The sequence below is a fragment of the Sinocyclocheilus grahami genome, unplaced genomic scaffold, assembly GCF_001515645.1.
Source record: "Sinocyclocheilus grahami isolate Dianchi unplaced genomic scaffold, SAMN03320097.WGS_v1.1 scaffold913.1, whole genome shotgun sequence".
Classification (NCBI taxonomy): domain Eukaryota; kingdom Metazoa; phylum Chordata; class Actinopteri; order Cypriniformes; family Cyprinidae; genus Sinocyclocheilus; species Sinocyclocheilus grahami.
The window spans coordinates 257,875-280,719 of record NW_015506092.1 but is presented as its reverse complement, the minus strand read 5'-3'; the positions used below and the strand labels follow the sequence as shown (position 1 = coordinate 280,719).

Genomic DNA, 22,845 nt, shown 5'->3' with positions numbered 1-22,845 from the left:
CGATGGACGGCTAAACACTCAGAGCTAACGATGGACGGCTAAACACTCAGAGCTAACGATGGACGGCTAAACACTCAGAGCTAACGATGGACGGCTAAACACTCAGAGCTAACGCAAGGCCGCTAACACTCAGAGCTAGAGATGGACCTTTCTAATCAGGTCCTTTCTAACGGAGCATGCTGCACAACTTCTTGTCCAGGCCCTTGTCATCTCTAGGCTGGACTACTGCAATGCTCTTCTGGCTGGACTCCCATCAAGCACAATCAAACCTCTACAAATGATTCAGAATGCAGCGGCACGACTGGTCTTCAACGAGCCCAAAAGAGCCCATGTTACACCTCTCTTTATCTCCTTGCACTGGCTACCGGTTGCGGCCCGAATCAAGTTCAAGACATTGATGCTTGCATATAGAACAGCCACAGGCTCAGCACCCGCCTACTTCCACTCACTACTACGAATTTACATCCCCTTCAGAAGTCTGAGATCCGCTAGTGAGCAACGCCTCGTGGTGCCATCACAGAGAGGCTCAAAATCACTTTCCAGAACATTCTCGTTCACCACTCCTGGCTGGTGGAACGATCTTCCCACCCCTATCCGGAATGCTGAATCCCTGACAATTTTCAAGCGACAGCTGACAACTCATCTCTTTCGAAGCTACTTGACTTCATCATAAAAAAAAAAAAAAATAAATAAAAAAAAAGTATCTCTCTCTTTATTTATTCCTTCTCTTTCTAGCTTGTACTTATTTGAACAATGTCTAAGTCGTTTTGGATAAAAGCGTCTGCTAAATGACTAAATGTAAAATGTAAATGTAAACTATGAGTTCTCCTCCTTTTCAAAAACGTTTAAGCCAATTTATGTTGCTATCCCATTCTACACATGGTTTTATAGTTGGTTATATTTCATTGTTTGCATTTACCATTGTTTTTTTCATGATCCAAACAGACCCACCAATTGGCAACTACAAATTTATTAAAAAAGCCACAAAAGCTGTCACTGGGGCAGTACTTTAAAAAAAGGTACAAACGTACCATTTTGGTACTAATATGTACCTTTTAGGTACTTATATGCACCCTTTAGGGGTAAATAAGCTACAAAAGTGTACCTTCTGAAAAGGTACCACCCCAGTGACAGCTTTTGTACGTTTTTTCGGAGAGTGTATGCAGGTGACACTGCTTAGACTGTGCACTGTGCAAATGCCCACCAACTTATGGGTCTGAAAATGACTTCCATCACTGGTAAACTCACCCAAGCTTTGGATGCAGAGCGATGGCTCTGGGATTCTCGAAGCAGTATGTGTTATTAGCATCCACACAGTGTTCTGCTAACTTCCTCACAAACCGGCCATCCAGCTCCGACACCTTCATGCAGTCGAGAAAGCTGTCGACCCAGTACAGCTTCCTCCCGACCCAGTCCACCGCCAGGCCCTCGCCATGTAAAATCCCGTTGACCACCACCTCTCGTCCCGTCCCGTTAAAGAACATCCGCTCCAACACCCTCCGGCTCACGTCGATCCAGTACAAGCGTTTGTCCACCCGATCGAAGTCCAGCGCCACCACGCTGGTGAGGCCCTGCAGAATGAGCGAGTAGGCCTCGCCGTCCGTCGACAGATTGCGCAGATAGTAGCGGTTGCTGAAGATCAGGTAGGGGGTGATGTTGCTGTTTTGCCTGCAGCTGCGTCCATCGGGTTCGCGGAGGAAGCCTGGAGCACACTTGCACACGTACGAGCCCATGGTGTTCTCGCACACCTGGCTGCACACGCTGGGCGTAACCGAGCACTCGTCCACATCGTCGCAGGTTTTGTTGTCGGACATGAGGCGGTAACCATGGCGACAGGTGCAGATGAAGCTGGTGGGCGTGTCGGTGCAGTTGTGGTCGCAGTGGTGCATGGACGGGTCTGTGCACTCATTGATGCCTGAGACAACAAAACAGACAATGATTTAGAATTTCTGTGCATCTTACATTCAGGACAATTATGTATTTTGTAAAGCTGTTAATAATATATTTAATGTCATATAATATATTTAAATGTGTAATACAATTTATGAGTTATTTTAGTATCATTGAGATACTGTTATAGCTTTTATTTTTTTAAATCTTTTATATTATTTTATTTTTATATATTCTGTTTTCATTTTTCATTTTAGTTACAGTTTATAGTTATCATTTTGTTGTATTTTTTGTGTTGTTTTTGTTATTTTTTTTGTTGAAAAATATGTATTTTGTTTTAGACTATATTAATATTTCAGTTTTAGTTTCAGTTATTTTAGTACATCAAGTTAAACTAAATGAAAATTGGGGAAAAAATTACATTTTTTATATTATATTTAATTTATAGTCAGTTTATTTCATTTTAATTTAATTATTTTAATTTAATTTTATATTTAATTTGAAGTTTATTTTATTTCAAGTAAGAAAATGTTTTTTTTTTAATGGTTTTAGTTTTAGTTATCTATAATAACCCTGATTTTTCACTCAAATCACAAAAAAAAAAAAACCACCTTCCCCACACTTTATGGGCATAATTTGACATGTTTCTACAGCAGTTTTTCCACTAGTGTTCACATTTACATTTCTATAAATGAAAATTTTTTACTTCTAGGTGATATCTGACTCACTGAGCTTCAGTGATGCAAATGACTTTTATTAAACATCTAAATAAATTTATAAATAAATTAGTCGTAAAGAGGGTATTTTGCCAATATTTGCATGCATTGCACATGTTTACACATAAAAATGAGACACAAATATACATGTATAGCACAATTAAGTCCAAGAATACTTGAAAAATACAGTACCAAAGTGAAAATACAGACCACAACATATCAAGATCCCCTAGACCAGGGGTGTCAAACTCGAATCCTGGAGGGTAGATTTTCTTTTTTAATAAATCTGCATAAATGTCAACAATTCTGTGTTTTTCTGTCAATATGGGGTGCTGTGTGTACATTAATGAGGAAAAAAAATTAACTTAAATGATTTTAGCAAATGGCTGCAATATAACAAAGAGTGAAAAATTTAAGGGGGTCTGAATACTTTCCGTACCCACTGTATATCAATATTTTCTCATTATCTAAACTATGCTATCCACATTCCATTTACAGCTCTACACTCTTACTGTATGTCAACAATTACCACATTTGTATCTATTTTGATTTCTCCTATGGAATTAAATTTGGAGATAAAGAAGGTGATGGTTCAATTGAGAGCTCCATTAAGTTACTGATCAGCTATGAAAGAGCAACCTCTGGAGAGAACAGAGAGAGTCTGAGAGCTGATCCAGCGAGAGCAGTCAGCTAAACACATGCACAAAGCAGTGAGTGAGGTGAGGCAGGAGAAATTAGGAATGCAGACTCCTTACACAGAGATCCCACACCCAACCACCAACACTACCTCACTGATGGACTGAGGGAGAGGAGGAGAAGCGGTGCAGAGAGGAAGGACTAGAGAAGAGAGATGATACAAGACTAAATATAGCCAAAAAGTCAAGGATGGAACATGAAACAAGTTGTGTGAGCACTTTAACACTAGAAATTTGTGTTCAGACGTCAGAGCAGAATTATTGTAAACTAAAACTAAAATAAAAATATTTTTCTTAACAGTAATATTATAAATATTGGATGAAAAACTAAATAAGTAAAAATCATTCAAATTAAAACAATAAATTGCTCTCTCTCTCTCTATGTATGTATATATATATATGTGTGTGTGTGTGTGTGGATGTACATATACTGTATTTACTGTCTGTGTGTGTGTGTATATGCAGTCAAACCAAAATTTATTCAGACACCTTCAACATTTCACACATTATCACAGTTTATTCGCTATAGTTTAGAAAATGGTAATAAAATATTACAAGAACTATGTTAAACTGTTAAACTGTGACAGAACAAATTCATATTGATAATGTCAGATAACACTTAAGCAAAACATGGTCAGGTCAAAGTGTCTGAATAATTTTTGGTCCCAAATCTTTATAAATTTTACTGGTAGTCCACTTTATGAAGATTTTTGGGTATAATATGTCACAGTTTACTTTATTTTGCTATCACACACATGAATTAACTATAATGTCCTGCACCACACATTGTACCAAACGTACATTATGAAATGAGACCTGTGATGGGGGTGGAATCAAATTTGGGTTTGGACCAAGCAATACTGACCACAGTTGTGTCTCTCGTCCTCATCGCTCATGTCCCCGCAATCATTGTCTCCATCGCAGATCCAGGACGAAGCGATGCACCTTCCGTCATCGCAGCGGAACTGGTCGGAGTTGCAGGTCCTCACCGTGGTGGCTGTAGGGATCAAACACACAGCAGTGAGCCACGGATCAAGAAGCAGCAGAAGAGCGACCTGCCTGAGGGCCATGTCTTACTCAGATCTCAGAGGGAACTGAGGAACATGCGGCCTACGTAATCCATTTAACCATTAAATCCCATCCTGAGCAGCCAGAAACGTGGCTGGGCTGCTGCTTGGATTCCACAGGCAGAGGAATTCTGGGAGAGAATAAGCATTCCTCTCTCTAGTGTCCCGCTTGAACAAAAGGCACAGAGGGGTGCTGTGATTAACGGGACAAAAGTGAGAGGATGGGGCTGTGTGTGTGAGAGGAGGGGGCAGCGATTGTCAAAGGAAAGGCCGGTGTGTGTGTGTGTGTGTGTGTGTGAGGGCTTTTCTGCTGGACGTCACTTTGGAGGAATGTGACACACAATAGAGAGCCGAAATGACCGCTAGCATCACAGACACACACCAGACAGTTACAGACACTTCAGATACCACTGAAGTGTCATTCAGAAGAGCAAATCTTTCTCATTTTATCTTAGTTTCTTGTATTATGTTACCTTACTAGTTTATCATATTGCACCCAAAAAATTATTTTGCTTGTGCTGTAGTTATAATATTTTATTTCTATGGTTTATTTCTACAGGATATGGGTATATTAGACTTTAAAGCTTTTTAGCATTAAAAAATCCCTATAAATTACTTATTAAAATATATTTACAAGAAAAACTGCTTAAAACATTTTGGTTTGAAATTCCAAATTCAGTAAAAAAAAAAAAAGTGATCTAAAAAAATGGATGTACCAAAAAAGAAAACACTATTTTCACTACCAATTATCTAACACAATGCAATTCTACAATTTTGTAGAATGTATACTTTGTTGAGTGTATACTTTTATTCGGCAAGGACGCAATAAATTGATCAAAAGTGACAAAAGATATTTATAATGTTATAAAAGATTTGCATTTCAAATAAATGCTGTTCTTTTAAACATTCTACTTATCAAAGAATCCTGAGAAAACTATGCATCACAGTTTCCGCCATATAATATGAAGCAGCACAACTGTTTTTAACATTGATAATAATAAGAAATGTTTCTTGAGCAGCAAATCAGCATATTAGAATGATTTCTGAAGAATCATGTGACACTGAAGACTGGAGTAATGATGCTGAAAATTCAGCTTTGCATCACAGGAATAAACTACTGTTTAAAATATTTATTTGATTAAATAAATGCAGCCTTGGTGAGGAAAAGCGACTTTTTTCAAAAATATTTAAACATTTTACTCACCCCAAGCTTTTGAACAATAGTGTATGATATCCAATATAATACACTATTCCCAAAACTTTTTTGGGAGCATCAATTGTTTTTTCATTTTAAGTATGTATTAAATTAATGGATGCAAACAAAATTATAAAGCAAAACCTTATTGTACCTTATTGATGTAAGGGTCTAAACATCATAAATCAAACCTATTTGTTTAGTGATTTTGTTCTTTTGTGAGGGCATTTTACCACAGACATGCTGGTCTGAATTACTACATTTTAATTCTGTTTCTGCCAACTGAACCGATTTCTTGTACACAATGTTTGCCTTATCTTTCCTCTTTTTGACTGCATGCATCACCAGTGGAGCGTAACATGAAGGACGGGGGATGACATCATTTCCCACCAATTTGCCTGTGCCAGGCTACCCATCATTAACTCACCACCCAAAAACATGGCCAACGGTTTCCCTTGATAAACACAGCCTTATCCTCACATCACAGTGTTTTCATAGTTTCCCCAGTGAGGTGATTCAAACAAGGTCCAAAATTAAAATTTTCACACATAAGTACACAATGACTTAATGCTCGCTGCCGACTCAGGAAAGGGTGCCATTTTGATTCGGCAGCATTTGACACGATTGATCACAACGTCCTTTTAAATCGATTAAGGCAATGGGTTGGCATTTGGGGAAAGGCTCTCAAATGGTTCTGCTCTTACTTAAATGACAGAAGTTCTGTAGTTCAGTTGGGCAATTACTTCTCTGATTCTACAGCTTCTTTTTGTGGGGTTCCCCAGGGATACATTTTGGGGTCCATTTAGTTTTCTTTATATATGCTTCCGCTCGGTTCTATCTGTCGAAAATACAATGTTGCATACCATTTTTATGCAGATGATGCACAACTTTATCTTCCACTGAAAGCAGGTGATCGTGATGAGTTAGGTGATCTGATGTCTTGTTATCATGAGATTAAGCTATGGATGGCGCAGAATTTTTTTAAGTTAAATGAGGCTAAAACAGAATGCCTAATATAAAGCCTATTACACCATCTTCACATATGTTCGCCGGTTAGCCTATTAAAATTCCTATTAAAGGTCCATAAATCCCGCTTAAAGTCCAAAGGAGACCGTGCATTTTCGGTTGCGGCACCCTGCTTCTGGAATGACCTCCCATTGGAAATTAGATGTCAATAGGTAATTTTAAAGCACTTTTTAGAGGGCACTTACTTGCCACCTTATTTGGTGAGCTAGTTGGTGCATATTTGATGGTCTTGTGTTTTAGTGTTGCTTTTATGTTTTTGCTGTCTTGGTTCTGGTTATTCTGTTTTATATGTTGTTCTATTGGAAAGCATTTTGGTCAGCATGAGTTGTTTTTAAATGTGCTATACAAATAAACAAACAAACATATACTGAATGAACGCCAGATAACTTGAGAAAATATACTGGTGTACATTTATTTTTTAAAAATTTGAAACTGTATATTGTTATGTGTGGTACTTACTACAGGTAATGGGCTCATCAGAACCATCATTACAGTCTGTACCACCATCACAGTACCAGTGTCCAGGAATGCAGCGTCCACTCGAACAGCGAAACTCATTCTGGGAACATGTAGATGTGGCTGAGGAGTGAAGAACACAAGCTCGGTCAGAGATAAACCAACAGACGAGAGTTAAATCAATCAGTCAGCCTCAAACGGCAGACATGGGTCATAAACATTAAGGAGAACGGGGTCCAAACTTTTACCAAACTGAAAACCCAGAAATGGCCCAGATGGACCCGCTCACATACATGGGTCACTAATTTAACTGAAATTTCAGGAAGGGCAAGTTGAGCAACAACTTTGGCTCAAAAAGCAACAGGAAATTATCTCTGTTAAACAGTTACTCATCTATTTCCACTCTAAAGGAGAAACAAACAACTAAAATATTATTATTATACATTTCTGTCATTCTTACAATTATATCACATATTTATTTATCTGTTAATTTATTTATTTATTTGATGGTTTTTTTTCTACCTTTTATGTCAACAAATTTTTTTTTAAATACCTTTACAGTTTTTTTTTATAATATATTGATCAATAATTATTCAAAATTATTGATTGAATAATCTAAATTATTGATCAATAATTTCACCATCAATTCAGTTTCATCAAAATGATGAATAAATCTAGTTTTAGTTTTTAATTAATTTAATTAATTTCCAGTAATTAATTTTAGTGCTTCAACTTACAGTATTTCTGTCACGGTTCTGTTTGACTTTGTTCTATTTCTGAGTTTAGTCTGTCAGTATTAATTTCCATGGTTATTCATTTGATTCTCCATTTGCCTCCTGAGTTCCCTAGTTTGTTCCCTTATTTAATAATTAGCCCCTCGCCTGTTTCTGTTCTGCCTGATTATGTTTCCAGTGTATATAAGCCCTGTATTTGCCTCAGTTTCCTTGTCTTGCGTTCTATTTTGGTTAATGTTGTGTAGTGTTAGTTGACTCCTGTGTTCTCCAGCGTTTCCTTGCGAATTCTCTATTAAAGACTCTGCTTTGGATTATACTCTTTTGCCGTGCGCTTATCCTTAACAGCACGTTACAATGTCAGTTAGTTGCCAAGATAACATTTCTAATTTTCATTTAGTTTACATTTTCATATAATCATTTGTGACCCTGGACCACAAAAGCAGTCTTAAGTCGCTGGGGTATATTTGTAGCAATAGCCAAAAATACAGTGTATGGGTCAAAATTATTGATTTTTCTTTTATGCCAAAAATCATTAGGATATAAAGTAAAAACCATGTTCCATGAAGATATTTTGTAAATTTCCTACTGTAAATATATCAACACTTAATTTTTGATTAGTAATATGCATTGCTAAGAACTTAATTTGGACAACTTTAAAGCCAATTTTCTGAATATTTTTATTTTTTTGCACCCTCAGATTCCAGATTTTCAAATAGTTGTATCTCGGCCAAATATTGTCCTATCATAACAAACCATAGATCAATGGAATGATGTATAAAGCTCAATTTCAAGAAATTGACACTTATGACTGGTTTTGTGGTCCAGGGTAACATTTAATTTAATTTAATTTTATGTGAACATAAATGTTTTTAATAGGTTGTTTTAGTTAACGATAATAACTAAAATAGAACTTACTTTTTTCATAATTATGTAATTAATATTAATGGGATAGTTCACCTTCAGTTGCTGGTCCCCTTTGACTTCTATAATATGGAGAAAAAAAAACACTATGCAAGTCAATGGGGACCAGACTGAGGACTACCTTTCTGGGCCTTGAATGTCAGTTGCATTGCTGTCTATGCAGGGTCAGAAATCTCTCGGATTTCATCGAAAATATCTTAATTTGTGTTCCGAAGACAAACGGAGGTCTGACGGATTTGGAACGACATGAGGGTAATTCGTAATTAATGACAGAATTAAAATTTTTGGGTTAACTATCCCTTTAAGTCATTAATTCACAGCAGCATAGAAACAAATGTAAGAGCAGCTTAACTCATGAAAGTAGTGAACTCACTAAAGCTGAATTTATGAACCAGACCGACCGGGACCGAGGGAGAGGGTGGGACGGGGAAACTCACCACAATGCGTTGGGCTCTCGTCGCTGTTGTCACCGCAATCATTATCTCCATCACACAGGTATGAGCGTGGGATGCAGATGTTGGTGGTCTGACATTTGGTGTGCTCTGGCTGACATGTCCTCTCAGCTGCATTTTATACCCAGAAGAAGCCATTATGGATCACTTAAAATGATTTTATGAAAACTATTTTGTATTATATAAATGCTCATAAACTGTAGGCTGTTTATAATTGACAAACAACCTAGCAACTTGTTTTGGTAACCGTGCAAATGCACTTACCACAGTTCTGCTCATCCGAGGTCCCATTGTCGTAGCAATTGTTTATTCCGTTGCAGACGTATTCCCGTGCAATGCAGCGACCGTTATTGCAGGCGAACTCAGTGTTGGGGTCACAGGGCCGGAACAGGCAGCCGGTCTCGTCGCTGTTATCCCCGCAGTCATTATAGTGATCGCAGCGATAGTGATATGGCACACAACGGCCATTTCCACATGTGAACACTGTGGGCTCGCAGGTGTGAAATGCTGCCATGCACAAATAAGATTCATTTTGACATGAGCAGTAAGAGCTGAATGAATTAACAGGAACTAGTAGAGCTCACTGCCTACCTCCTCTATCTCTCTATTTTATTTTACCTGAGAGTGAAATGAATGCTGCTGCTTGTGGGACTGCATGCGAGAGAGAGTGGTGCATTGTGGAAGAGGTTAGTATGTGTTTATAGATGGTTATTAAACTTTATGTAGTCTAAGGCTTTGTTCTAAATCCTAGTAAGCTGCCTTGGTGTCTAGTGACTCACAATTATTTCATTAAAATTATCTTTTTTACCATGCTAAGCTAACAGTTCAATACTCTAAAATTTGATTTTTATCAATGTTATTCAGTATTGAATGGATTATAATTATTCTTATAATCAACATTAATTGTTTTGATGGATTTTTGCATGTACCCAGCTAACAGGGGATGTTCTCAGAACTTTTTGGACAAACAACAGAACAAACATTCTTCCAGTAACATTATTAGAATGTTCGTTCAGAGTTATCTGGTCTCTAATAATGTTCTAAAAACAAGAGCACAAAAACATGGAACTTTTTTTGAAATTTTTAGTTGAATGTTCATCTGACGTGTTTCAGATCGTCCAGGGAACGTTCAAAAATAACATTCCCATAATGTTTGCAAAACCATAAAATAGAATGTTCCCTTAACATTCGGATATGAAAAAAAAAACAATTTCAAAAATTGGATGCTTGGAACATTCCGAGAACATTCAAAAAATTATGTATTCATAACTCACTGGGAACATTGGCAAAACGTTCTAAGAACATATTTTTTGTTGGCTGGGTAGTGTGGCAAACAATGCATTATGCCATTATTATCTGCAAAGGATACATGCGATACTGCTTTAGAATTTGACCAAAAGATGGTGTTTTAAAAGGCAGCATAGCCTTGTTTCCTATGTAGGCAGCACACTAGGTTTTGGAACAGATCTACTCATGAAGAGAAGTAAGCAAGAATACACACCAAAAACGAAATGACTCTTGGATCCTGGAGGAAAAGATTTGAGCAGATTGTGCAAGTAAGATAAAAGCAAGAAGAAACATGTTAGTGAAAGAGTGCACAGCAGTGCAGGAGAGGAAAATTCATCCACCAGCAAACGGAAACACTCAGAGGGTGGTGGGAACAAGAGATTTGAGTGCTAACATTAGGCTTGCAGTTTGGTCATGCACAAATATCAATGTTCAGTTCACCCTTGAAAGTGCATAAAATGTCAGTTTGGATGAATTCATACATACTGCATGTGTATGTTTGGTAAACCATATATGAAGCCACTGGCATATATTCTGAATCAATAAACTGCATTTACATAAAGTTGCTATTCTGATTTAGGACAACATGGAAGCAACAACGCATCTTACCGCAGACCCTCTCGAGTTCATCACTGCCGTCCCCACAGTCATCGTCGTTGTCGCATTTCCACTGGGCGCGGATGCAGCGGCCATTCATGCAAGTAAACTGGCCCGACTGACAGCGTGTGCCATTGTCAGGGATACAATGTTTGTTGTCGGCCAGATACCAACGGCCCTCAGAGGGACACTGACACTCTGCTCCCTGAGGACCTGGAGGAAATAGTGTTGTATTTTAAAACAAAGTTCTTAACATCATAATTTATCATATGATGCAATTTCATGTTTTCCTTTCTCTTTGGAGTGTTACAAGCTCTTGGTGCATAAAGAAGATCTGTAAAGTTGCAAAGACTAAAGTCTCAAATCCAAAGAGATATTCTTTATAAAGGTTAAGAGTCAGCCACGTTAAGAGTTTGTTCTAACACGCCCCCAGAAATTAGTCACTAATTTGGGAAAAGAGCTTTGGTTTCGGAGGATACTGGCTGTAAAAGCCATAAATTGTATTGCAAAAGCTTATTGTTTTGAAATATAAACCAACCTGGAGTGCAAATATGGCTGCATCCACCATTGAATTGTTCGCAGGGACTGCTGCACTGCTGCTGTTTGCTGTTGGAGAGCACGTGGATGTCCATGGGCCGTGATGGAAGGTTCTGTAGCATCACTCTCTGGTCGGAGCCATCGTGCTTGTTTGCACGGTAGATGCTGCGTGTGTTCCAGTCCGTCCAGTAGATATGCTGATCGTACACTGTCATTGCAAACGGGTAGATGGCGGTGCTTACGATGACCTCACGGTTAGTGCCGGTGAGGGAGCATCTCTCAATCTTCTGTCTGCATAGAGAGAACAGTAGACCTTTTCTTAAAATTATGTAGCCCAAACATTGCAGATGAAGTGTTGTTAATTAATAATATCAAAAGTGTCTGATATGAAAAAAATAGAAAAATATATATTTTTAAATATAGCTAAACTTATATAAGTAAATATTCTAATATATTTTTAATAAATTATTAAATAATTCAATTTATTATTAGATTATTATTATTTTATTATTAAAGGTAAATTATACAATTAAATAAAATTATAGATATTATATATTATATAGATATACATATATAGATATAGATATAAAGATGAAAAGATGAGATCTTACAAGCTGGCATCTGCCCAGTACAGCCTTTGATCCTCATAGTCTAGCGTCAGACCATTTGGCCAAACCAAGCTAGTGTTGACGATCTCTGTCCTGAAATTCCCTCCCAGAGTTGCACGTTCTATCTTTGCGTTGGTTCCCCAGTCTGTCCAGTACATATACCTGACCGCATATGAAGAGAAATGCATTTAAATTAGATGATAAAATGCCTCATTAAACATCTAAATCACAGTCTAACTGAATGGGAGACTCACCCTCTACAGGGATCCAGCATGATGGCTCTGGGTCTGGGCACCTGTGCTACAACAGTCCTCTGAGATCCATCCACTGCCATGGAGCTGATGCTCTGGTTAATATAGTCACTGTAATAGATCCTCTTATTGATCCAGTCATAGGCGATGCCATCAGGAGCTCCCAGATCTCCACAGAGAAGAAAATGTTCAAAAATACATAGCTTTAAAACTTTACAAGTAGCAGAAATCTGCCTAGCAACCACTCAGAACACTTTAATAATCGCCTAGCAACAGCCTTAGTTACTCGGAAACACCTTAGGAATCACCTGGTAACCATTTGGAACACTTCTGAAAATGCTTAGTAAAGCCTTAGATACCACTTAGCAACATCTTGGCAACCACCCATAACAAAGTAGCAACCATCTAGCAAGGTCCTAGCAACCACAGTAAATGCCTAGCAACTGCTTAGAAACTATTCAGAACATTTTAGGAACTTACCTAGAAACTGCCTAGCAACAACCTACACCTTAGCAACCACATATCGATGAATGTATGAAATGACCTTGTTAAGCCAGCTTGAAGAAATACATATATTTCTGGATTATAATTACAGATACAACATTAAAGATATAGTTCACCCAAAAATGAAAATTCAGTCAGCATTTACTCACCTACAGGTTGTTCCAAACCTGTTTGAGTTTCTTTTGTCTCTTGAACACAAAATAAGATATTTTGAAGAATGTTGGTAACCAAACAATTGACGGTAGCCATTGACTTCTATAAAAATGACTATGGAGGTCAATGGCTACTGTCAATTGTTTGGTTACCAACATTCTTCAAAATATCTTTTTTTGTGCTTAACAGAAGAAAGAAACTCATACAGGTTTGGAACAACATGAGGTGAACTATCCCTTTAAATCTAATTTTTGCTTAATTCTAATTTAATGTGGTTATCAGCAGTTTTAATCATTATATTTGGTTGTTGAACTGTATTTATCGGTGTGCTTGAGCAATCAGGCAGTGTTGCGGCTAACTGGAGATACTTATGCAACCCATCTTTTCAAATACAGAATATTGCTATAAAATACCAAAATCATGTTGCATGATGCAGACCAGTCTTCAAGGTGATTTCATTTGATTTATTGTTTTTTATTATATTATATTATATTATATTATATTATATTATATTATATTATATTCAGTGCTGGGTAGATTACTTACAAATTGTAGTCTGTTACTGATTACAAATTACATTATGGAAATTATAGTTTGTAACGTACTGGATTACACATATTAGGTAATGTATTGACTACTTTTGACCGAAAATATATTCCAATCTTTGTTATCAACATCATGAAGTCTAAAAAACATTACATTATGCCAGGGTTACCCAAACTAGGGTTCATGAATAAACTACAGGTAGTTTGGGAGTTGATGAAAAGCTGGAAGACTTTCCAAATGTATGAAAGCGGTAGAATTTTAGAAAGAAAATTTTCAAGAAAGAAAAAAAAGAAGAATTAAGGCAAATCAAATTATGAATTGTACTGCCATTGTGTGAATAATACATAATCTATAAAAAAGTGACTAATCTGATTATGAACATTTTAAACATAAATATAAATATGATTACAAGTACTTAATTTTTGGAATCTGATTACATAATACAGATTATATGTAATCAGTTACTACCCAGCACTGACTGCATTATGTTGTATTATATTATATTATATTTTAAATAATTATCTACAACACTTTGAGGGCGTATCAGGGCTTCTCAAACAGCTTTTGCACATTTTTTTTGCACAAATTTTACAGTGACTCTCAGACAATAGACATGATCCTAAATAACTCCAGAACTGAACATTTGCTCTGCTCAAACGTAAAATGACATTAACAAACATGTGAATTGTCTGCCTGAGAAACAAATAACTTCTCTCACACTTTATTACTTTTTTTATATTTCACAATAAAAGAACAAGTTTGCTTACATGGTACATAAGGCCTAATTAACCTCCAGTCTGCAAACTAACCACTGTAAATGTCATGCGACATACTTTGTCAAGCCAACATTCAAAGATTGCCTTAATGAACTTTCTAGTTAAACCGGCAGTGTCAGGGTGCATTAGGAGCTTAAATAAGCTGCTCACCTGAGGCCACCTCTGTCGCAGGAGAGGCAGGTGAAGCCAAAGTAATGAAGCTAATCTTGCTCTGGCCCGCTCCCGAGCTCTGGGTGAAATAGATCCTGCCATCCAACCGGTCGAAATCAAGGGCTACCGAAGTCCGGGGCACATTAACCACGGGAAAGGGCAGAGAATGATCCTCTGGATCCAGCCGCAGAGATCGTACAGTGCTTTCGGTCGTATAGATAAGGTAGTCATCCCGGGATACCACACAACTGCTGCTATCTGCAGCCAGATTCCCAAAGGCACACGAACACTTCCTCGTCTGAGTTCCTGGGATGGCGAAGCAGAAGTGAGAGCAGCCGCCGCTAGACTCCAAGCAGGGGTTGTTATGGAGCTCGTGGGCTGAACTTGGCTGCATTCTCCGGTCGTAGATCGTGACGTCCCGCAGCATGTTGATGTTGTCTCGGATCACGAGCGGCTGGTCGGTCGCGCCTGGCTGTTTGCTCGTTTGGAAGACTTTCTTTAGGTTTCTGTCCACCCAGATTACAGTCCCCTCAAACACGGTGATGCCATACGGAGTCGGATAGCGACTCCCATACCGTACGATCTCCGTCTCGCCCCCCTCGGGCCGGACTCGTGCGATCATGTCCAGGGAATCGTCCACCCAGTAGATGTATCCGTCTCGGTGGTCCAAAGCCAGGCCTCTGGGGGTGACGATGCCTGAGGAAACCAGCACAGTCCGGTTGGAGCCATCTAGAAAAGCTCGCTCGATTTTGGGGGTCTGTCCATAGTCGGCCCAGAAGAGGTATCTGTTCATGGGGTCCACCACAATATGACGAGGCATGTCTACTTGGGTCTTGAGAAGAACACGACGGAACGTGGTATTGAGTCGAATCACTTCAATGTACGTCTCAGTCAAGAAGGCATTGGTGAAATAGAGGTTTCCTGTGGAAAGACAAAGACGAGACACAATATTTGGTAAACCCGGACACTTAATGTTGCTTTGAGAGATTAAGGACCAAACACTTTGTTTATCTATGTACATATGCACTAGATGGATATCTACACTTTTCAGCCTCTTGCACCATTAGTGAAAGTGAGTGCATCATGAGAGTTGCATTTCAAAGATGGCATGCCAAGTTATAGTCCTTTATGAACCTTGTCATAGAGAGTCAAATAATAAGAACAAAAAAGAACAATATGTGCAACAAAACATAAGCAAATTTGTTTGTTTTGTTTCATGCAAGATCAAAGCCCTTTTTTTTTAGCCATGGTTAAGTAGAAAGTATATAAAGTACTATAAATATATATTTAAATAAATAAATCACTATCATTAAGCGTACGGAACCTGGGCGTTCTGCTAGATGAGTCTTTAAAGGAACACTCCACTATTTTTGAAAATAGGCTCATTTTCCAACAGTTAAACAGTTGATTTTTTACCATTTTCAAATCCATTCAGCCGATCTCCGGGTCTGGCGGTAGCACTTTTAGCTGTAGCTTAGCGCAGATCATTGAATCTGATTAGACTGTTAGCACTCTTTGGTCATTTTTGAGCGAGATGCTAACGGTCTAATCAGATTCAATGATCTGCGCTAAGCTACAGCTAAAAGTGCTACCGCCAGACCCGGAGATCGGCTGAATGGGTTCGAAAACAGTAAAACTCAAATATTTAACTCTAGGGGAGTTGGAAAATGAGCCTATTTTCAAAAATAGTGGAGTGTTCCTTTAAACCTTGACAAACACATTTCTTCTGTAATAGGCTCTAGTTTTGATCAACTTCGTCTGTCGTCAAAAATCAAACCTTTCCTAAATCATAAAACTCTAGAGATGGCTGTTCATGCTTTTATTACCTACAATTGGGCCGTACAGACATTTATAATGATTTCAAACAAATACTGTTCTTCTGAACTTTCTATTCATCAAAGAATAATGAAAAAAACTATGTATCATGGTTTCTGCAAATATATTAAGCAGTACAAATGATTTCAACATTGATAATAATAGGAAATGTTTCTTGAGCAGCAAATCAGCATATTAGAACGATTTCTGAAGGATCACGTGACACTGAAGACTGAAAATGCAGCTTTGCATCACAGGAATACATTATTTCATAGTAATTTATAGTTTAGTTATTTATATTTATTAGTAAATTATAAAATTATTTTAAAATATATTTAAATAGAAAACAGTTGTTTTAAATTAAAATAATATTTAACATTTTTCTGTATTTCTACTGTAAATTAATGCAATTCTGGTGAGCAAAAGAGACATTTAAGTGGTAGTGTATATATATATATATTAAGATTTATTGAGAGAATAAAACAACTATAATGTTGTTTTAATGTTGTCAAAGCAAATTAGGTTAAATTTGGCAGCCTTGCTTATTCACATATTCAGGTCAAAAGTGTATGTTTAACAAGCTATGGTTCACTGAGGCCTGAACCAACTGAGCCTCTTTTCTGTCATATGTTAACCTTTAATCTTCTCTAACGCCACCTGTCTGTGCTTATACTGATGCGAGTTCATGTTAATGTCCCTACATTAAGACTGTCTCCACTCTGACTTCTAAAGCTGCTCTAGAACATTCCTCACGTAACACTCCATGAGTCCAGTGTATCTGAGGTACTTGGCATTAGTCTTCACATTCCTTTGGAAGTACTTCACTAGTTTTAGAATGTGGACAAGTTTGTTTCAATCACATCGTCACAATTGTACTGTATGACCAGAGTCAACCAAAGTTACCACATAAAACCCCTCACCTGCTGCCCAGTCTACAGCAATGCCTCGTATGCCATTGCGTCCGATTCCAGAGGTGACAATGCTGCGGAATCCAGATCCGTCCGGTTTGATCCGGCGGATTCCGTTCTGAGACGCCACGGTGCTGCTGAAGTCACACCAGTAAATGAAACCGGAAGGCATGTGCACGTCTACATGAAGAGCATTGCGGCCTACAGGACACACACAGACACAGACGCATACAAAATGATGCTAGCAATATACAATAAAGCAACATTGTGAACAAATGTGCTTTTTATTTGGCTGTAAAGCTTTAATAGTGTCTCTGACTTAAATATTAGTAACAAAAATGAGTTGCTAATTTATCCTAAAAAATTATATAGTATTTATTACATATATGACTTTTTCTAAATAATAAATAAGAATATTTATTATTTTTATTACAAAATAATAATAATTTTTTTTATTTATAGTATGAAGAATATCACATAAAAGATAGATAGATAGATAGATAGATAGATGTGGTTACATTACAATAGTGAATGGAGATATATATATATATATATATATATATATATATAATTATAAAAAAATATAATTTTTATACATATGGTCATTTTTATATATAGTTTATGTAAAAATTATACATTATTCTAATTGTAATAATTTTTTAGCTTTAATAAAAACTACTATATAAAATATAAAACATATTTAATACATAAATATATTGTAATGATATAATATATTATTATACTATATTATATTAATTAAATAAATTATACTATTTGATAGAATAGTATTTTTAATAATTTTTTTTCTATACCACCCAGTCCTACTGAAACCCACCTCTGCCTGCTACAGGCACCATAGACTCCGAGTGATCCGCTTCCTCCAGACTGAAGCCCTTGATGGCAGTGAGCATAGAGATCACCACATAGGATTGGTATGGAGAACAGGTTCTGTTATCAGCACTGAGTTTGAACCCAGTCGCACAGGCGCAGCTGAACAGGCCACCGGGACGAGGCAGACACAACTGCTCACATGTCCCCACGTTATTACTGCAGCCGTTAGACGATCCTGCTGAGGCTACAGATAGACAGACAGACGGCAGATAAAGAGAATGAGAAACAGATATATAATGCTGCAAATAGGTAACCATAAGAGTACATGATCCTGACTCATACCTATCTATTTTGGCAATGTGTACACATTCCTGGTGCATATCAGTGTGTAGCAGTACTGATATATTGGGACTCTGCTTTGCTAGCACTTCCAGATCTTACTGGATGGACTTATACAATAGACGGAGTTCACTGCCCTGGAGAATGAACATGTGCAATGAACACCGAACAAAGGGACACTGATTCTTCTCCACATAAAGCTGAGTGTCCCCCTGAGGCAGAGGGGAACTAATTGGTAAACTGATATCCTATTGAAAGTCATTCATCCCGCTCTGGTAATTGCTACACGGCCATCAAGGTTATGACGACTTCAAGAAAAGACCACCCTACGTCAACCGCAGAATGAATCAGAGATGAATGCTCAAAAATGGCACCGTGAGATGCATTTTTCTTGTCATTACTTGTTTTCTGTATAATATTTGGCAAAACTGTATGTAAAAAAATCATGCCAATAAAGTACTTTAAATTGAATTTAAATTAATAAAAAATTGCCTATTTTTCCCAACATGAGGATGTGATGTGTAGTTTTATGTTTTTTAGAGTTCATAGAGTTTTTTTTTGAGTTGTTTATTAGAGTTCATTAGCTTAGCAGCATGCTAACACTGCATAAAGCTGTATAATGGCTTGATAAATGTCTATATTTGTGTGTGATGTGAAGTTTTTCATGTTAGAGTTAGAGTTCATGTTGTTAGCTTAGCAACGTGCTAACACCAAACTCCATTGAAATCAATTGTGCATCTTCTGTGTGCTTTGCGTAGGAGGAGCTATTTGTATGATGCACTGAGTTACTGCCTATCTAGAGACTTGTTTTTTCATCTAATTTTTTTGATAATTGTTTTTTCATCCAATTTCGTTTTTTCATCCAATTTCAGAAGGAAGCTACGGAGCCCCGCACATGACATGCAAGAAAAAATACATAAATCGTGCACACGATTACTAATTCGTTCCCTCGATTTGCTAAATTGTGCACACAATTTACTAATTCGTTCTCTCGATTTATAAATCGTGTGCACGATTTATGTATTTTTTCTTGCATGTCATGTGCGGGGCTCCGTAGCTTCCTTCTGAAATTGGATGAAAAAACGAAATTGGATGAAAAAACAATTATCAAAAAAATTAGATGAAAAAACAAGTCTCTAGATAGGCAGTAACTCAGTGCATCATACAAATAGCTCCTCCTACGCAAAGCACACAGAAGATGCACAATTGATTTCAATGGAGTTTGGTGTTAGCACGTTGCTAAGCTAACAACATGAACTCTAACTCTAACATGAAAAACTTCACATCACACACAAATATAGACATTTATCAAGCCATTATACAGCTTTATGCAGTGTTAGCATGCTGCTAAGCTAATGAACTCTAATAAACAACTCAAAAAAAAACTCTATGAACTCTAAAAAACATAAAACTACACATCACATCCTCATGTTGGGAAAAATAGGCAATTTTTTATTAATTTAAATTCAATTTAAAGTACTTTATTGGCATGATTTTTTTACATACAGTTTTGCCAAATATTATACAGAAAACAAGTAATGACAAGAAAAATGCATCTCACGGTGCCATTTTTGAGCATTCATCTCTGATTCATTCTGCGGTTGACGTAGGGTGGTCTTTTCTTGAAGTCGTCATAACCTTGATGGCCGTGTAGCAATTACCAGAGCGGGATGAATGACTTTCAATAGGATATCAGTTTGTGTACCCGATTTAGCAAATCGAAGGAACAAATTAGTAAATCGTGCGCACAATTTATAAATCGAGGGAACAAAATAGTAATCGTGTGCACGTTTTAGTTCATCGAGGGAACGAATTAGTAAATAGTGTGCACGTTTTAGTACATCGAGGGAACGAATTAGTAAATCATGTGCACAATTTATAAATCAAGGGAACGAAATAGTAAATCGCACACACAATTTAGCCTACTATTTTTTTCCTGCATGCCATCATATCAGTGTGTAGCAGTACTGATATATTGGGACTCTGCTTTGCTAGCACTTCCAGATCTTACTGGATGGACTTATACAATAGACGGAGTTCACTGCCCTGGAGAATGAACATGTGCAATGAACACCGAACAAAGGGACACTGATTCTTCTCCACATAAAGCTGAGTGTCCCCCTGAGGCAGAGGGGAACTAATTGGTAAACTGATATCCTATTGAAAGTCATTCATCCCGCTCTGGTAATTGCTACACGGCCATCAAGGTTATGACGACTTCAAGAAAAGACCACCCTACGTCAACCGCAGAATGAATCAGAGATGAATGCTCAAAAATGGCACCGTGAGATGCATTTTTCTTGTCATTACTTGTTTTCTGTATAATATTTGGCAAAACTGTATGTAAAAAAATCATGCCAATAAAGTACTTTAAATTGAATTTAAATTAATAAAAAATTGCCTATTTTTCCCAACATGAGGATGTGATGTGTAGTTTTATGTTTTTTAGAGTTCATAGAGTTTTTTTTTGAGTTGTTTATTAGAGTTCATTAGCTTAGCAGCATGCTAACACTGCATAAAGCTGTATAATGGCTTGATAAATGTCTATATTTGTGTGTGATGTGAAGTTTTTCATGTTAGAGTTAGAGTTCATGTTGTTAGCTTAGCAACGTGCTAACACCAAACTCCATTGAAATCAATTGTGCATCTTCTGTGTGCTTTGCGTAGGAGGAGCTATTTGTATGATGCACTGAGTTACTGCCTATCTAGAGACTTGTTTTTTCATCTAATTTTTTTGATAATTGTTTTTTCATCCAATTTCGTTTTTTCATCCAATTTCAGAAGGAAGCTACGGAGCCCCGCACATGACATGCAAGAAAAAATACATAAATCGTGCACACGATTTATAAATCGAGAGAACGAATTAGTAAATTGTGTGCACAATTTAGCAAATCGAGGGAACGAATTAGTAAATCATGTGCACAATTTATAAATCAAGGGAACGAAATAGTAAATCGCGCACACAATTTAGCCTACTATTTTTTTCCTGCATGCCATGTGCGAGGCTCCGTAGGAAGCAGCCTATGAAGGTAATAGACAACAAGAAAGCTTACTAGGTTTTGGAACAGAGCCATTATGTTATAAGTAGTTATAAGCAGTTTTTATTATACTCACAGTCTCTGTAGTGTACTTTGAGTACTCTCAGACCGGCCACGTTATCCCGCATTACAACCCGGTTGAGTCCCGTGGCTTTGTCGACGCGTTCAATCACTTCAAAGTCTCGATCTGTGAAGTACAGGTAGGAGTCGTATACAGCCACACCCCACGGATGGGACAGTCCATTCACCATAGTGATGCGGTTTGATCCATCGGGATCGCCGCGCTCGATCTGAAACAATAGAAAACAGTTATTTTTGAAATGCAGCCTTGGTAAGCAAAAGAGACTTCTTTCAAAAAAATAAAAAATCCTATATATTGTATATGCCAATTAATTCATCACTATTCATTCAATCCCTTAATTAATCAATGCATGCAACTACATTAAAGGGTTAGTTCACCAAAAAATTTAAATTAGCCCATGAATTACTCACCCTCAAGGCATTCTAAGTGTATATGACTTTCTTCTTTCAGATGAATCCAGTCGGAGTTATATTAAAAATTGTCTTTGATCTTCCAAGCTGTTTAATGGCAGTCGGCGGGTGTTGCATGCATCAGTCCAAAAGAAGTTAAATAAAGCGCATCCATCCATAATAAAAAGTGCCTCACATGGCTCCGGGGGGTGAACAAAGGCCACCTGTAGTGAATCGATGCGTTTTTGTAAGAAAAATATCTATATTTAAAACGTAATAATCAATTTAATCTAGCTTGCGCTCACTGTTGTACACGGAAGCAGCTCCGGGCGGATGACGTATGAGTTCAGCGTTGCGCATGCGCCGCTCAGAAGTGACGCTCGCGGAAGCGCAATGAGGTCAGCTCTGCGCATGCGCCGCTCAGAAGTGACGCGCGCAGGGGAGAGATCAAAACAAAACAATGGTCACTTATTAGTACAAAATGAGGATTTGTAAAGAAGAGTGTCGGAGGATTTCGATATAAGCCAAGAGGAGACTGGTTTTCCTTTGCTAAAGTAAGGAAACTTTGCTTCCTTTGCTCCTGTTAACAAACGTTGGTTTTCACGAGACTCACCGGCACATGCGCAATGCCGACATCTTACGCCATCCTCCCGGAGCTGCTTCCGTGTACAACTGTTGGCGCAAGCTGGATTAGAGTGATTATTACGTTTTGAATATGGATATTTTTCTTACAAAAACGCATCGATTCGATACAGAACGCCTTTGTTCACCCCCTGGAGTCATGTGAGGCACTTTTTATTATGGATGGATGCACTTTATTTGACTTCTTTTGGACTGATGAACTGCAATACCCGCTGACTGCCATTAAACAGCTTGGAAGAT

At 37.6% G+C, this 22,845-nt stretch overlaps 1 protein-coding gene across 1 annotated transcript in view; it reads right to left on the bottom strand.

Moving 5' to 3' along the window:
- Nucleotides 1-22,845, bottom strand: part of LOC107564141 (low-density lipoprotein receptor-related protein 2-like) — a 100,508-nt gene that overhangs the window by 27,947 nt on the left and 49,716 nt on the right. The window contains exons 31-45 of the mRNA XM_016249151.1: nucleotides 21,569-21,782; nucleotides 18,120-18,359; nucleotides 17,297-17,485; nucleotides 14,562-15,482; nucleotides 12,436-12,601; nucleotides 12,185-12,343; nucleotides 11,575-11,864; nucleotides 11,049-11,249; nucleotides 10,654-10,677; nucleotides 9,771-9,803; nucleotides 9,417-9,659; nucleotides 9,138-9,263; nucleotides 7,049-7,168; nucleotides 4,167-4,298; nucleotides 1,249-1,915 (exon numbers count right to left, since the gene is read on the bottom strand). Coding sequence (XP_016104637.1) covers nucleotides 1,249-1,915; nucleotides 4,167-4,298; nucleotides 7,049-7,168; nucleotides 9,138-9,263; nucleotides 9,417-9,659; nucleotides 9,771-9,803; nucleotides 10,654-10,677; nucleotides 11,049-11,249; nucleotides 11,575-11,864; nucleotides 12,185-12,343; nucleotides 12,436-12,601; nucleotides 14,562-15,482; nucleotides 17,297-17,485; nucleotides 18,120-18,359; nucleotides 21,569-21,782 — 3,725 coding nt within the window. The remainder of the gene's footprint in view (nucleotides 1-1,248; nucleotides 1,916-4,166; nucleotides 4,299-7,048; nucleotides 7,169-9,137; nucleotides 9,264-9,416; nucleotides 9,660-9,770; nucleotides 9,804-10,653; nucleotides 10,678-11,048; nucleotides 11,250-11,574; nucleotides 11,865-12,184; nucleotides 12,344-12,435; nucleotides 12,602-14,561; nucleotides 15,483-17,296; nucleotides 17,486-18,119; nucleotides 18,360-21,568; nucleotides 21,783-22,845) is intronic.